Source organism: Ranitomeya imitator, chromosome 3 (genome assembly GCF_032444005.1).
Source record: "Ranitomeya imitator isolate aRanImi1 chromosome 3, aRanImi1.pri, whole genome shotgun sequence".
NCBI classification, from domain to species: domain Eukaryota; kingdom Metazoa; phylum Chordata; class Amphibia; order Anura; family Dendrobatidae; genus Ranitomeya; species Ranitomeya imitator.
In genome coordinates, this window is record NC_091284.1 from 401,255,802 (window position 1) to 401,272,355 (window position 16,554).

Genomic DNA, 16,554 nt, shown 5'->3' on the forward strand with positions numbered 1-16,554 from the left:
AAAGCTGATGGGCACCAATGCAACATTTCTAACAAGGCCACTAACTATCACAAGGTTTTTTTTATTGGTCTTCGCATATGAGCTAAAGGGACTTTTGGAACACCCCTAGACTCTAGAACCCAGGTGCAAATGCAAATGACTGCATCTACTATAGTTATACCACTGCCACCTTCAGAAATCTTCAGCCACTTCATAGAGCTGTTGTCACGCTCCGTGGGGAGGATACGTTTATCATCCCCACCACTCACACCAATTTGTCATGAATCTTACTTTGTACTGGCTAAATGGGCACACTGCAGGGCGATATAACTACTCCCACTCAGGCGGGAATAATAATTATCAACGTCGCCAGTCGCTACAAAGCCTCCCAAACACACAGGACAAATCCGCTGCCACCAGCTCCAATTTCTTAATTATTAACGGGTCTGGAGCCAACCCAAATTAGTAGCGTAATTCCGTTTAGAAGACGAGACAGTTCGTTATAGAGCAAGGAGAAACAAAGCTAGTAATTTTATATATTTTACTCCAAAAAAGGTAGGCTGTTTTTACAGAAGTATAAAAAGGTATTATAAAGAAGACAAGTAGTGTATGTATGTACAGTAAAATTACAAATAAAAAAGGATTAAAGTTGAAGAAAAACATTTCATTCATATCATTTCATCTCATGGCTGACCATGTGCTGTGGGGGAGGGGAGAACATATATCCAGATGTATTACAGATCAGTCTCGCAGCTATACCCAGGACAAAAGACATGGAAGACAACTGTCTCACTCACTTATCTCCCAGCCTAAAACCAAGGCACTCCCCCTGTGGTGACCTCACTCAGAGGCTGATTCTTCCCTTTTCTTAGAGTTATGACAAACCATTTCTATACATAACTCGCTGTATGAACCTCGTACGAGAACGATACTATGATAAGTATGTTCACCACGTCAGGGGGGTTCCTTTAAGTATAAACACAGCGTAGTTACACGACCCGCTAAAAGAGAAATCTGCACCTTGCAACTAGTTGGGTTTAGCTCCTAGCGATTTCAGTGAGCTATAGATCTATCGATGGACATCCGGAATATATAATCCTTATGTCTCTAGCCCAGATCGGTGCCAGGATACATAACTTTACAAGAACAAAAGAGTCCCATGCAGTCTCTCTACCTGACAAAGTGGCAGCGAAACGCGCGTTGGAGTGTAGTGAGGGAGCGGTAGTGAGGGAGCGGTGTGTGCTGTCTGGCCAGTATCTTAATATGAACATACAAGGAGGATGTGGGGACCACAAACATGAAAACGACCCAAAAGTCCAAAAAATCATGCTTTATTTGAACATTAAATATCATACAGGTGAAACAACAGGAACAAGACATAAACAATGTAGCCACTATGGCAATCATGCAGAGAAGACAAACGCCCCAGCCCGGGTAGCAATACAAATGTAACAACGGGCAATACAAATGTTGTTCAATATAAAACGAACCCACAACGTGGTGAACACATTTTTAGCCAATCACAAGTATCTCTAAATATCTCACTGCTTATGCACCATGTGTAACAAAACCAGCTGGCTGGACCACGTGTGGTCATTTGTATGTAATATATTATAAAAGGTGCCTAAATATATCAGTCAAATTGTACATGCCAAAGTTACAATAATTGCCTCAAGTGAGTGGCATAAGACAGCTACTAGGGCTGGCGCGTCGCCTCGACACGCGTTTTGGATGTCCTTCGTCAGACCCGCGGTGATGTCAAAAGAAGGGCTAAGATTAATATCATCCATACCACCACATCTATTATTCTAATGATTATAATTAATCATTAGAATTAAATTTAATTAATTTTTTCTTCTACGTGGATGATTATAATTAGGATACACAATGCCTATGTGTCTTACAATCGATAATGGTAAGTATGGTATACCGCATTACTGCAGTTCTATCCTATGTTCAACTGTGTCCAGCTATGTTTGGTATAAACACATACCGTTTAACATGCCTAAGGTGGTAGTAGATCTATACACCACAGGAGTAAAAAGAACTCCATTAATAGTTGAACATAGACGGGTCTCAAGATGCACGGGTTACCAAGCCGCGCCTTGGCCACACATACCTTGCACAGATATACCATAATTTCAGATACTATTCTTACCATCAAATAAGGAAATATAGGGCTATCAGATAGAAATAGATCTAAAAGGAACCTCATAAAATGTAGATATAACATTAGCAAAATATAATCAATCCCATATGGAAGCCCCAATACCCCATAAAACCTAATACAACAGTTGAATCCTATCTACTTCCCAAATAATGCAGGTATACATGTCAACCGACAATAGATTATTGTATGATTCTCCTGATGAATTCCATGAGAAATCGAGTTTCCAAAATGCGGTAGCCATGGTATCCAACCTCCGGATCCAAGGAGACGATAAAAACAACAAACATAAACTAGGAAAGACGTAGTGAATATACCTAAAATACAAATAGATAGAAGAAATAATGTTAAAACCAGTTAAAATCAATGCCACACAAGTGCCAATGGGTACAACTGCACATCACAGGCTAGGATCACAGAAATGAAGCAAAGTTCAAATTTTCGTTTAGACCAGGGGTCCCCAACTCCAGGCCTCGAGGGCCGCCAACAGTGCAGGTTTTCAGGATTTCTTTAGTATTGCATCGGTGGTAATGTGATCATCTGCACAGGTGATGATTCCAACCCCTGTGCAATACTGAGGAAATCCTGAAAACCTGCACTGTTGGCGGCCCTCGAGGCCTGGAGTTGGGGACCACTGGTTTAGACCATGCAGATGGACCATGTTCAAGGTCCAAATCCAGCGTGCTTCCAGTTGAGCCAGACGTTGGGCGATGTTACCACCAGTATCTTAATATGTATTAACAATCTACCAATTCTATTCTTTTTCTGGTCAATGCAGCCTATGTTTATTGACATCATATTGGAATATTTTATAGTATGCACTAAGCAGTTTTCATTGTGATATAATGTACATATGTATGGATATATATATATATATATATATATATATATATATATATATATATATATATATATATATATATATATATGGCCAAAGTTTGAGAAAGGGAATCAATATTCTAAGCTCAATAAACCCCATTAACATCCTCATTAACACTCCAAAGACATACTAATAGACAATCCAGATTGTGAGCCCCAATGGGGACAGTGTGGACAAAGTCTGTAAAGTGCTGAGGAATTAATGAGTAAAATAAATAAATAAAAATAAAATATCAAACTACTAACATGAATTATCCTCATTGTCCTCCTTAATCTATTCCATCATGCGGTTCAAGGAGTCTTAATGAATTCTCACAGCAATGAAAGCAGACTCATGGGACTGGTAAAGAACAAGGAAACTGCAGCGTAAGTATAAAGAAAAACAACAAAATGGAGCATTTATGAAGAGTTTTGATGGCATCAAAAATTACAAGAGACCATCCTAAGTAAAATGTTCACTTAAAGAGTAACCACTATTTTAATTTTTAATTCATAAATCAATAATACACAAGAAAATAAGTAACTGTGTAGTCAGAGGTGTATCTAGCGTTTCTGGCACCCGGGGCAAGAATTCATTTTGGCGCCCCCCCCCCCCCCCTCCAAGGGCATATGCCCCCCGTCAGCCCCATCATTGCCCTCTCCTCCCCCCCCCCACACACACACCATTCACTTCTCTGCACATTCCCCTGCAGCGCGATACACACACACACGCACACAATACTGAGACACACACATACGCACATACTCACATACACACACACACACACACACACACACACACACACATTCACACACACATTCACACACACTCACACACATTCACACACACACACACACACATACGCACACACACACACACATTCACACACACACATACATTCACACACACACATTCACACACACTCACACACATTCACACACACACATACATTCACACACATTCACACACATACACACTCACACACACACACTCACATACACACACACATATACACACACTCCTCTCACCTCTCCTTGCGCTCTGCGCAGCAGCTCCATCGCCTTCCTCTGACACAGCCGGCCGCTGAATGATGACGTCATCCAGCGGCGCGTCTGTGTGAGAGGAAGCAGGAAGAAGACAGATCGTGCAGCTGGGCAGTGGAGCTGCAGGGATTTCTCCCTGCCCGCCGCAGCCACTCTGCAGGGGCTCCCCTCCCCCTCTGCACACACTGGGAGCCGGCACTCTGCATCTTCTCTGTGCCGGCTGTCAGCTTGACAGTCGGCACAGAGAACAGCTGACTCCCAGTGTGGGGGGCGGCAGAATGCAGCCGCCGGGGGAGACACTGCGGACCGCCGAATTAAGCGGCCCGACTGCGCCCCCCTGCCGGCTGCGCCCGGGGCAAATGCCCCAGCTGCCCCCCCCCCCTAGATACGCCACTGTGTGTAGTATATATTATCAGAGAAATCTACTTTCTCTGCCTAAATTGATCAGTCATTATCAAAAATCTCAAACCTGAAGTAAAGTCTTGCATTTCAAAAGGGTAACAGGAGAAAATGAGCCACATAATTTGTTGTCTAATTCCTCCGGAGTGCACCGATACCCCATATATGGAGGAAAACTAGAGTTTGGGTTCACAGCAGGGCTTGGAAGGGAGGAAGCAACATTCAACTTTGGTAGCACAAAATAAGTTGGAATAAATAGTGGACACCATGTCACGTTTGCAGAGCCCCTGATGGGCTTAAACAATGGAAACCCCACAAAAGTGACTCCATTTTGGAAACTACACCCCTCAAGGAATTTATCTAGAGGTGTGGTGAGCATCTTGAACCCGCAGAATTTGATAACACTGAGTCATGAAAATAAAAAAAAAATCACATTTTTCACACAGAAATGTTGCTTTAACCCCAAGTTTGTTCATTTTCATAAGGGAAACAAGAGAAAACAGATGATACAATTTGTTGTGCAATTTTTCCTGAGTACACCGATATCCGATATGTGGTGGAAGACAGCTGTTTAGGTGCACGGCAAAGCTTGGAAAAGAAAGAGCACCATTTGACTTTTTGAGTGCTAAATTGGATGGAATATGTAGTGAATGTGGAACGCCCTAACCAAGGCAGTGGGGTACCAGATTTTATAAGACTGAGCTGTGAATACGGAAAATACATTTTTTTTAGCAAAAATGTTGATTCAGCCCCAATTTCTTCATTTTCATAAGGGAAATAAGAGAAAATGGACCATACAATTTGTTGAGCAATTTTTCCTGAATACACTGATACTCACATGTAAAGCGCCATGGAATAAATGGCGCTATAACAATAAATAATAATAATAATAACCTGATATGTAGTGGAAAACTACTGTTTGGGCACAAGGCAGGATTTTGAAGGGAAGGAGAGCCAATTGAATTCTGGAGCGTAATTTTGGCTGGAATAGATTGCAGATGCCATGTCATGCTTGAAGAGCCCCTGACATACCAAACCAGCAGAAACCCCCACAAGTGACACTATTTTGAAAACTGCACTTCTTGAGGAATTCATGTAAGGGTGTAGTGAGTATTTGTAGCCCTCAAGCGATTCACAAAATTGTATAACAATGAGTCATTTGAAAATTACAATTTTTCCACAAAAATGTTTCTTTGGCCTCAAGTTTTCAATTTTCAAAAGGGATAATACAAGAAAATGGACAATACAATGTGTTACTCAATTTCTCCTGAGTAAGCCAATACCTCATATGTGGTCAAAAACTACTTTTGATGCTCCATATTGGAGTTCAGATTTTGCTGGAATGGTTTGAGGGTGCCATGTCACATTGGAAGGGCCCCTGAAGAGCCAGAACAGCAGAACTCCTCCATAAATGACCCCATTTTACAAACTATATCTTTCAATTAATTCATCTAAGGATGCAGTGATCATTTTGACAAGACAAGATGTGTCATAGAATTTAAGAAGTTGGACAGGGGAAAAAAAAACTACTTTGTCACCACAAAAAATGTTTGTTTTTTATGGATTTGAGAGCACAGAATTCGTTGGATTTCTCTTTGGGGGTGAGGAACCATAGCGCTTAGCTTTTCCAGAGCCTTTGTGCTACCAGTAATATGGAAGCTGCCTATAATTCCATTGACAGATGATTGTCCTGAGTGGGGGCTTTTTGTGGATTGAGTTAATTTACATAATATTTTGAATCACATTTATCCTGTGCTTTATGCTGAGCACTTACATCAGGGTTTATATCTAAATCTCCAAATGACTTGATTCAGATGAAACCCCTAAGGGATCCATTCACTATAATGAGGCAGCAGAGTTCCGTTCTGGACAGGGTGGCATCAAATATGTGTACTTTTTTTGTTTATTTTTATTTTTACATAATATACCTATTTATTGGTATAATATTATTTTCAATTTTTGTACTTATATATATATATATATATATATATATATATATATATATATATATATATACTGTATATATTTTTTTTTTACTTGGACTTTAACTTTTATTGGTCTGATCACTGATATAATGCATTGCAATGCACCAGCACTGCAATGCATTGTACCTACCAGTATTACACTGGCAGAAGACTCTTAGACCATGTTCTTGGCATGGTCTAACAGGCTTGCTGTAGTTTCCATTACGACGATCAGGTCCTCATGAGGTGCCAATTGGAAGAGAGAGGGAGCCCTCTCCTAGCCTCCCAAATGCTGCGATCGATATCAATCACATCATTTAGGAGGTTAAACAGCCAGGGGCAGTGACAGCCAGATCTCGGCTATCATGTAAGCCGAGCTCCCTCGTCAAAAGTACCGGCACAGCTCCTGTGCCATTGCCATGACACACCCAAAAGTTACACACATAAAAGGTAAGGAACCCCTACCTGAAGATGACATATGGGTAGATCAAACTTCATGAAGGGGATAAAGAAGCTTTGGTTCTATGATTAGTACATAAACCACAGAAATATCTTTTTTTTACACTAGACAGTTTACCTTTGGAAATCTTCAACAATTACGCATATTTACTAATCCTGTTCAATAGTTAGACAGTGCAGACTGAATAGACATTCCTAAATGCGCCAATTTTTATCACAGCAGATCATTCTTGATAAACAATATGGTGGATGTTTGGACACTTGTCTATCTTATCTTTGTATGAACATTTATAAAAAGAAAAGCTGTCAGTCACTGATGGTCCAGTTAGTGGCCTTGAGAACCCAAGAAAAAGCAGAGGTTTAAATGATGAAAACAGTTTCTACCAGATCTTTTCTCACAAAACTATAGATCTGCTCCATTCCCCTGGCTCTATAATATGATTCTTGTGGTTTAGACTGCATTTTTATTGTAACAGGCTTCATTTACCCCAACACTTAGGCCGGTTTCACATTTGCGGGTGTGTCCGCAGCGTTTCTTCCGCATATATCCGCATGCGTTGTGTATTCCTATATTTAACGTTAGGGACGCATGCGTCTGCGATCGTTTTCTTTTGGCCGCGTTTGACGACGCATGCGTCGTTTCGTCGTCTGCGGTTTTGCGCGGAAATGCAACATGTAGTAATTTTTAGAGGCGTCAATTTGCCGCCTATAAACGTATGCGGTCGATTGCAGGAATGCGCCAAAAAAGCATTGCTGTGTATGTAAACGCATGCGTTCACAGGCACATGCGTTTGCTTGCGTTCGTAAAAGCATGTGTTGCACCAGAGAAAAACATGTCTAGACACTGATAAGCCACCCCCCACATACCAGGTGATAAAGGGAGGTAGTGGACATTTGCAGGTCACTACTCAGCAGACAACCAAGCAGAACAGACGGACCACAGCAGACAGCCAAGCAGAGCATACAGACCACAGCACCTTTGAGAAAACAAGCCTCTGAACAATGTGAGTGTATCCTAGCCAATGCCTTTATTTTCTATTTTCTGTCTCTACATGTCCTAATTTCTGCCATTTATTTCTTTCTGCATGCATCAGAATGTCTTCTTCTTCTGATGAGGGGCAACGTCCTGGGCCTTCTGAAGTAGAACACTGACACCACGATGCAGCAGGATCCTGGCATGGCCTTCCGTACCGCCACCACCATGATTCAGCAGGACCCTGGCATGGCCTTCCGTACCGCCACGATGCAGCAGGACCCTGGCATGGCCTTCCGTACTGCCACCACCACGATGCAGCAGGACCCTGGCATGGCCTTCCGTACCACCACCACCACAATGCAGCAGGACCCTGGCATGGCCCTCCGCTCTACCAGCACTATGGACTCTGGCATGGCTGCACCCTCTACGAGCACTATGGACTCTGGCATGGCCTTCCGCTCTACAAGTACTATGGACTCTGGCATGGCCTTCCGCTCTACAAGCACTATGGACTCTGGCATGGCTGCACGCTCTACGAGCACTATGGACTCTGGCATGGCTGCACGCTCTATGAGCACTATGAACTCTGGCATGGCTGCACACTCTATGAGCACTATGGACTCTGGCACAGTGCAGCCGGACCCTAACAGGTCACCCACCACGACCATGCCATGACAAATGAGTCCTCCGAGGCCTCCCAGAACCCGGAAATCCCAGAAAGGGGAGAAAAAAAAACAGCGGACTCTTAGTATTCCTCCCCCTTCACCTCCCAGTGTGTCTGTAATGTCAGGTTTGTCTCACCCATCCAGTGCGTCTCAAGCCTCTCATGTGTCAAGCCCTATCCCCGAACTACCAGACCCCTCAAGTTTCATTGCCCCTTCTCCTGCCACCCCTGCGTCGTCCACTGTTAGCCAGGCCTCCCTGCTTCACACCCCCCGTTTACATCACTCTACTTCAAGGAAGCGCAGTTAAATTAAAAGATTGTGTAAAAAAAAAATAATGTTGTTTTGCCCCCAATTATGTGTGGTTTATTGTGTCTTTCACCGCCGTCAACACACACCGTGCGCTGATCACTTAATTTTTTGGCCACATCATAGCTCCAGTAGTTAGCAAATAAATGACTGCAGCTTTGTGTGTCTTTAGTATAGAGATATGAGGTGGGCCAAAAAAATAATTCATGTATTATCTCCATAATCTCTTCCTTTAGTCTGTGACTAGTGTTGCAGACTGAAGAGAAAATGGCGGAAATACAATGCAGAACTATACTCAACAAGTCAGGTGTCCAAAAACTCATTAGTTAGGACACCTGTCCTGGTGAGTAGAGAACTGCCTTGTATAACCTCCATTTTCTCGTCTGTGTACGTAATATTCCACACAAAGTGAAGGGATGATGATGGTCATAAACACGGCATATCTATGCTCACCTGTACATTTGTCAGAAATAGTGAATTCATGAGGCTGTTATATGTGCATCATGATTTCATTATTTCTGACACCTGACTTGATGAGTATAGATCTGTTTTGTATGACAGTCATTGTCTCTTCAGTCTGTGTCCAATGGATACTGCATAGCAGAACAGAATCAGGACGCAATGACGTCAACAACCTTATGGCATTAAGCTCGCCATACAGCGTGTGGTAGGCTCCACGTCTCTCACGTAATTCAATAATGGGGTGTCTCCAAAAACGCCTACGCCGTATCCTTCTCAATCTTTCGCGATTTCTGTCTTGCTCCAAAGCAAACGCACAGGCAATGAACAGCTTGATGCTTAAATCCAGGTAGAAATAAAAGCTCTCCATGCGAAGATCCATTATGACACAGCATACAAGAGCAAAATCTGAAGATTTCAGCTGTTCAAGGGTCTATATAAAGATATCCCATAATACACGCCCTCTGTAGTCCCATTGGCGCTGTCTGGTTATCTAGATTTTTCTCCTGTTAAATTTTTCACCATGCGCACCAAAAAGGCAAACGCATAGAAACACGTACAAACGCGGCGTTTTTTAACTGCATGCGTTCCCTGCATGTGTCTAAAAAACGCAGCGTTTGTACGTGTTTCTATGCGTTTTTTCCTGCGCTTGCGGATGCGGATTAAACGCTGCGGATCCAACCGCAAATGTGAAACTAGCCTTAACTGTTATCCTCTAAACTCCCAGAAAGCTAGCCTTAACTGTTATCCTCTAAGCTCCTAGAAAGCTCGGTCTACTTTTGTTTAATCCGCTGTCACTCAGATTACTCTCTTCTTGACTCTTTACAATTCCGTTTCAGCTCTTTACACTCTACTGAAACCGCCCTTACTTAAGTCTCTAATGATCAACAGCTAAATCTAATGGTCACTGCTCCCTACCGATTCTCCTGGATCTCTCTGCTTCATTTGACACTGTGGACCATCAGCTCCTCCTCACTATGCTCTGCTCTATCAGCCTCAAGGACACCATTTTGTCTTGGTTCTCCTTCTACCTCTTGACCTCTCCTTTAGTGTATCAAATGCTGGCTCTTCTTCCCTTCCTCTTCCCCTTACTGTCAGTTTCATAGGGCTTAGTACTGTGTAGCTCAGTTCACTGGCTACTAAGGGGCATGAACAAAGCTGAAAACACCTGATTGATGGGGGTGATGTGTGTGATCTGATACTGATGTCCTATTCTAAGTAGTGGACAATTTCTTTAAGTAGGCGCAATGGACGCAACACACAAGGAGAGACAAAGAAAAATGGCGAGGGTGCTAGAGATTTTGAAAAGTGTACTGAAATGTTTTGCTTTATTATATAAAAGCAGAAAAAAATTGCAATGCTTGAATGATTGGTATATTGGTATTTTTTTAAAAAATAAGGTTCTAGATTATCTAATCATATATGCTCAAGAAATGTACCCCTCCCCTAACTTTTATTAGTGAGAACTTTTTACTTACTTGATAACGGTCCTTTCAAAATATTCCAAGGTAGGAAATAAAGGGTTTAGAATTGAGAAGTTTTGAAGGACATAACAATTGATTGTGATTATTAGATTATTAGGAACACTAATTAGGATAGATTCACTCTGAAAATATCATAGTGGTGACAAGAAGTTTGTGGTGTTCACCATTTTAAGCTGGCCAGCCCTAAGGCTATATGTGCACGCGGTGCGTTTTTGCTGTTTTTTTTCCGCTCGGAAATGGGGCTCAAAATGCTATGGAATCCTTATGCCAGCTAATTGAATGAGAATCCTGAAGTGCTATGCATGTGATCAGTAATTTTCCTTTGAGTATATCAGTGCATTTTTTTGAACAGCATGTCAATTCTTTCTTAGCGTTTTTCACCCACTTACTTTTATTGAGTCAGTCAAATCTGCAGCAAAAACACAGGTATAAAAATGTTGCAGGTTTGCTGAGTTTTTACGGACTTCCTATGGTGTTTTGCATGCTGTCATCTGTGTGACAGCGTGGGAAACAACAGCGCAGCAGTTCTGATTGGCAGTAAGGTTACCGCCAGTAGATCATTACTGCCGTCAGAGTGCTGCAGGGTCATGCTGTCACACCACAGCTGTGACTGCTGACCCGCAGTAAAAAACTTACCGCAGGTCAGCAGGTGTCGGCTGAGGAGAAACTACTACACCAATGAGGCTACGTCTTCTGTCATTGATAACAGTGAAAGCAGGAGCTGCTGATGGCAGAAGCAGTCTCTGATCAGCGGCACCTGTGTTCAAACTTAAAAAAAAATGCAAAAAACATTTAAAATAAATAAATACATATTCTAATTAAAATGAAAAACACATTATACTCACCTAACACCAAATCCCCAATGCCCTTGTCTAATATAAAAAAATGAAAAATAAACAACCATATACGCTCCTGTCTGCCATAGCCCACATAATCCAGAGTGTCCCATGGCAATCACACGTGTAGAACAATCACATCGAGTTATGTGCCTTCTCTAACCGGCCACCGGCTACACACTGACAGTGTATAGTGCCGAGCTGCTTTGATCTCACTCATGTCACCACCGTTGCAGTAAACTTTCCCACATTCCTGTATCAGTGTGTAGCCAGGTGTCCTTGAGTGCAGTCACATCAGTGACTACTCTCAAAGTAATCAGGATTGTCATGGGACATTATGTATTATTATCTTCTAGGCGGACAGGTGAGGAATATTGTTGTTTATTATTTTAATTCATTTACAGGAGACATTGGCTTCAGCGGATTAGGCGTTCGGTGAGTATGGTTTAACTTAGATTCAATAAAGGAGTCTGTGTCATTATTTTAAATAAATTACGTTATTCTGGGTGTTTTTTATAATAGGACTATAGGGCTAGTAATTGGGGTGTTTTATAGATATCTCTCCATTACTAACCTCTGAGCTTGATGTCACCTGAAAATACAAAGGTGACATCAACCCCCCCAAACTATCACCCCACTTGCCACCACCACCACAGGGCAAGTGGGAAGAGCGAGGCTAAGTGCCTGATTTAGTGCATCTGATGGCTGCACCATTTCTGGAGTGGCTGAGAGATGATGTTTTTAGTCTGGAAATGGACCAATAACAATGGTCCCTTCCCAGACTATTAATATCAGCCAGCAGCTGTCTGCCTAGCCTTTGCTGGTTAGATTTTATAGGGGGACTCTATGTGAATTTTTTTCTGGGGTCACCTTGTTAACTAGCCAGTAAAGGCTGAGCAAACAGCTGTGAGCTGATTTTAATACCCTGGGAACCTTTTATGGCTATTTGTCAGTATCCTTCACAGAATATTAACACCAGCCCTTAGCCATCGATGTTCCCTCATAACTCTTGTTATGAAAATTACGTGGGAGCCCACACAATTTTATTTGTAAAAAATAACAGTTGATGTTTGGTTACAGCTTATGTAGGTTCATTCTGTTAACACTTCTACATAGGCTGGTGACAATGTGTGTGTATTTATTTAACTCTTTACTTACCGGTTTAGTAATGAGAGTACCTGGCTGACACCTCTTCATTACTAAACCTAGGGCTTGGTGTCAGCAACAGCTGCTGATGCCAAGCCCTAATCTCATTACCCTGATGCCACTGCATCAGAATGAAAAAGAATGTGCTGAACTAAGAAATATCATCAAAAAACATTTAAAAAAAAATCTTTATTTAGCTCAAAAAGCATTTATTGCTGTGCAAAAAACACACAAAACCACAGCAAACCGGATTTTTACTGCCAAAAGATACAGAAACCTTGCAGAAATTTCTGCAAGCAAATACTCAACAAGCGCGGATACCTTAAGGCTGGCGTCACACTAGGCGTATGAAAATACGGTCCGTTTTTTACGGCCGTAATATGCAGAAATGTTCCCAAAATAGTGATCCGTTTGTCGTCCGAAGGCAGGGTGTGGCAGCGTATTTTGCGCATGTCATCCTCCGTATGTAATCCGTATGGCATCCGTATAGCGAGATTTTCTCACCGGCTTGCAAAACGGACATACAAGGATCCATGGGCTCAAATATTTGTTAAAACATATATACAGTATAAATATATATGTCAGTGAGACATATATATATTTATATATATATATATATGTACTAGCTATTGAACCCGTTCTACGCCCGGGTGGCGAGCATTTATATTGGTATATGGTCTCCATCCTGGTATGTGCTGCTCCATCCTGCGACCCCCATCCTGTCATGTGCTGCACCCATCCTGCGTCCCCATCCTGTCATGTGCTGCACCCATCCTGGGTCCCCATCCTGTCATGTGCTGCACCCATCCTGCGTCCCCATCCTGTCATGTGCTGCACCCATCCTGCGTCCCCATCCTGTCATGTGCTGCACCCATCCTGCGTCCCCATCCTGTCATGTGCTGCACCCATCCTGCGTCCCCATCCTGTCATGTGCTGCACCCATCCTGCGTCCCCATCCTGTCATTTGCTGCTCCCATCCTGCGCCCCCGTTCTGTCATGTGCTGCTCCCATCCTGCGCCCCATCCTGTCATGTGCTGCTCCCATCCTGCGCCCCCGTTCTGTCATGTGCTGCTCCCATCCTGCACCCCCGTTCTGTCATGTGCTGCTCCCATCCTGCACCCCCGTTCTGTCATGTGCTGCTCCCATCCTGCGCCCCCGTTCTGTCATGTGCTGCTCCCATCCTGCGCCCCCGTTCTGTCATGTGCTGCTCCCATCCTGCACCCCCGTTCTGTCATGTGCTGCCCTATTCTGTCATGTGCTGCTCCCATCCTGCGCCCCCGTTCTGTCATGTGCTGCTCCCATCCTGCGCCACCGTTCTTTAATTTGCTGCTCCCATCCATATGCCCCATACGCTGCTCCATAAAGGTTTATGGCCCCCATAAAATGCTCCATAGTATATGCCCCGTACACTGCTCCATAAAGGTTGATGGCCCCCATAAGATGCTCCATAGTATATGCCCCTGTACACTGCTCCATTATGGTATATGGCCCCCATAAGATGCTCCATAGTATATGCCCCGTACACTGCTCCATTATGGTTTATGGCCCCCATAAGATGCTCCATAGTGTATGCCCCGTACGCTGTTCCATAAAGGTTTATGGCCCCCATAAGATGCTCCATGGTATATGCCCCCGTACACTGCTCCATTATGGTTTATGGCCCCATAAGATGCTCCATTGTATATGCCCCCGTACACTGCTCCATTATGGTTTATGGCCCCCATAAGATGCTCCATACTATATGCCCCTGTACACTGCTCCATTATGGTTTATGGCCTCATAAGATGCTCCATACTCTATGCCCCCGTACACTGCTCCATTATGGTTGATGGCCCCCTTAACATGCTCCATTCTATATGCCCCCGTACACTGCTCCATTATGGTTGATGGCCCCCTTAACATGCTCCAATCTACAGTGGGGCAAAAAAGTATTTAGTCAGTCAGCACTAGTGCAAGTTCCACCACTTAAAAAGATGAGAGGCGTCTGTAATTTACATCATAGGTAGACCTCAACTATGGGAGACAAACTGAGAAAAAAAAATCCAGAAAATCACATTGTCTGTTTTTTTAACATTTTTTTGCATATTATGGTGGAAAATAAGTATTTGGTCAGAAACAAAATTTCATCTCAATACTTTGTAATATATCCTTTGTTGGCAATGACAGAGGTCAAACGTTTTCTGTAAGTCTTCACAAGGTTGCCACACACTGTTGTTGGTATGTTGGCCCATTCCTCCATGCAGATCTCCTCTAGAGCAGTGATGTTTTTGGCTTTTCGCTTGGCAACACGGACTTTCAACTCCCTCCAAAGGTTTTCTATAGGGTTGAGATCTGGAGACTGGCTAGGCCACTCCAGGACCTTGAAATGCTTCTTACGAAGCCACTCCTTCGTTGCCGCCAGCTCAGGCCCCCCAGCACTTACTATATTCACCTGTCCTCCGTTCCACCGCTGCGCGCCGCCATCTTAACGGTCCTCTGGCTGTGACTGGTCAGTCAGAGGCCGGTGCGCATTAAGCGCGTCATCGCGCCCTCTGAACTGAAGGTCACAGGCCGAGGACCGGGAAGATGGCGGCGCGCAGCGGCGGAACGGAGGACAGGTGAATATAGCCGATACTCACCCTCCTGGCGGTCCCTGCTTCTCTGTTGGAGATCGCGGTGTGCGTTCAGTGTTAACGCATACCGCGATCTCCCGGGAGCGTCACTCTGTGAGGCCCAGACTGCGCCTGCACTTGCGCAGTCTATAAAGGCTTCGGACAGAGTGACGCTCCCAGCGTTATATATATATATATATATATATATATATATATATATATATATGTATATATATATGTATATTTCATACAGCGCTAGATAGCAGAAAAGCCGGTAATTCAATTGCCGGCTTTTGCTATCTCCTTCCCAAACCCGGCATGATATGAGACATGGTTTACATACAGTAAACCTTTTCATATCCCTTTTTTTTGCATATTCCTCACTACTAATGTTAGTAGTGTGTATGCGCAAACTTTAGGGGCTCTAGCTGTTAAAATAAAGGGTTAAATCGCGGAAAAAAATGGCGTGGGCTCCCGTGCAATTTTCTCCGCCATAGTGGGAAAGCCAGTGACTGAGGGCAGATATTAATAGCTTGGAGAGGGTCCACGGTTATTGCCCCCCTCCTTGGCTAAAACATCTGCCCCCAGCCACCCCAGAAAAGGCACATCTGGAAGATGCGCCTATTTTGGCACTTAGCCTCTCTCTTCCCACTCCCATGTAGCAGTGGAATATGGGTTAATGAAGGGTTAATGTCACCTTGCTATTGTACGGTGACATTAAGCCAGGTTAATAATGGATAGGTGTAAATAAGACACCTATCCATTATTAATCCAATAGTAGTAAATAGTTAATAAAACACACACATTAGGAATAAGTATTTTATTGAAATAAAGACACAGGGTGTTGTAATAGTTTATTATACTCTCAATCCAATTGAAGACCCTTGTCACCTGAAACAAAGGCCACTGTCACCCCCCTCCAGCCATTATAAACTAAAAGAGCCACCTTGTGCAGCAGTAATGCTGCATTCTAACAAGGTGGCTCGTTTAGTTTTGTGTTCATGTATTACTAAAATAAAGCGCTTTGAAACTTTTCAAAAATACCTCTCTTTGTACCTGGAGGCGGGTCTGAAGCCTCCTATGTGAAGCCCCAACTGCCGTCACTCATCTCTTCTGGGGCGATGGTCGCCGCCCCCTGCGCGCTGTTCTTCTTAAATCCGGTGCCTGCGCTGTGCGTGCCTGCCTGGGGCAGGCGCAGTGAGAATTGGCAGTCATAGCTCA

The 16,554-nt window shown here is 43.4% G+C and overlaps 1 protein-coding gene across 3 annotated transcripts in view; it reads left to right on the top strand.

Moving 5' to 3' along the window:
* INPP5B (inositol polyphosphate-5-phosphatase B) overlaps nt 1-16,554 on the top strand; it is a 299,917-nt gene that overhangs the window by 30,219 nt on the left and 253,144 nt on the right. For 2 of the 3 annotated variants that reach the window (XM_069757101.1, XM_069757102.1), the window contains exon 1: nt 3,318-3,391. In XM_069757101.1, coding sequence (XP_069613202.1) covers nt 3,330-3,391 — 62 coding nt within the window. In that variant the 5' untranslated portion in view covers nt 3,318-3,329. Of the gene's footprint in view, nt 1-3,310; nt 3,392-16,554 lie in introns of those variants that run through there. The other variant, XM_069757108.1, reaches the window with a different exon arrangement.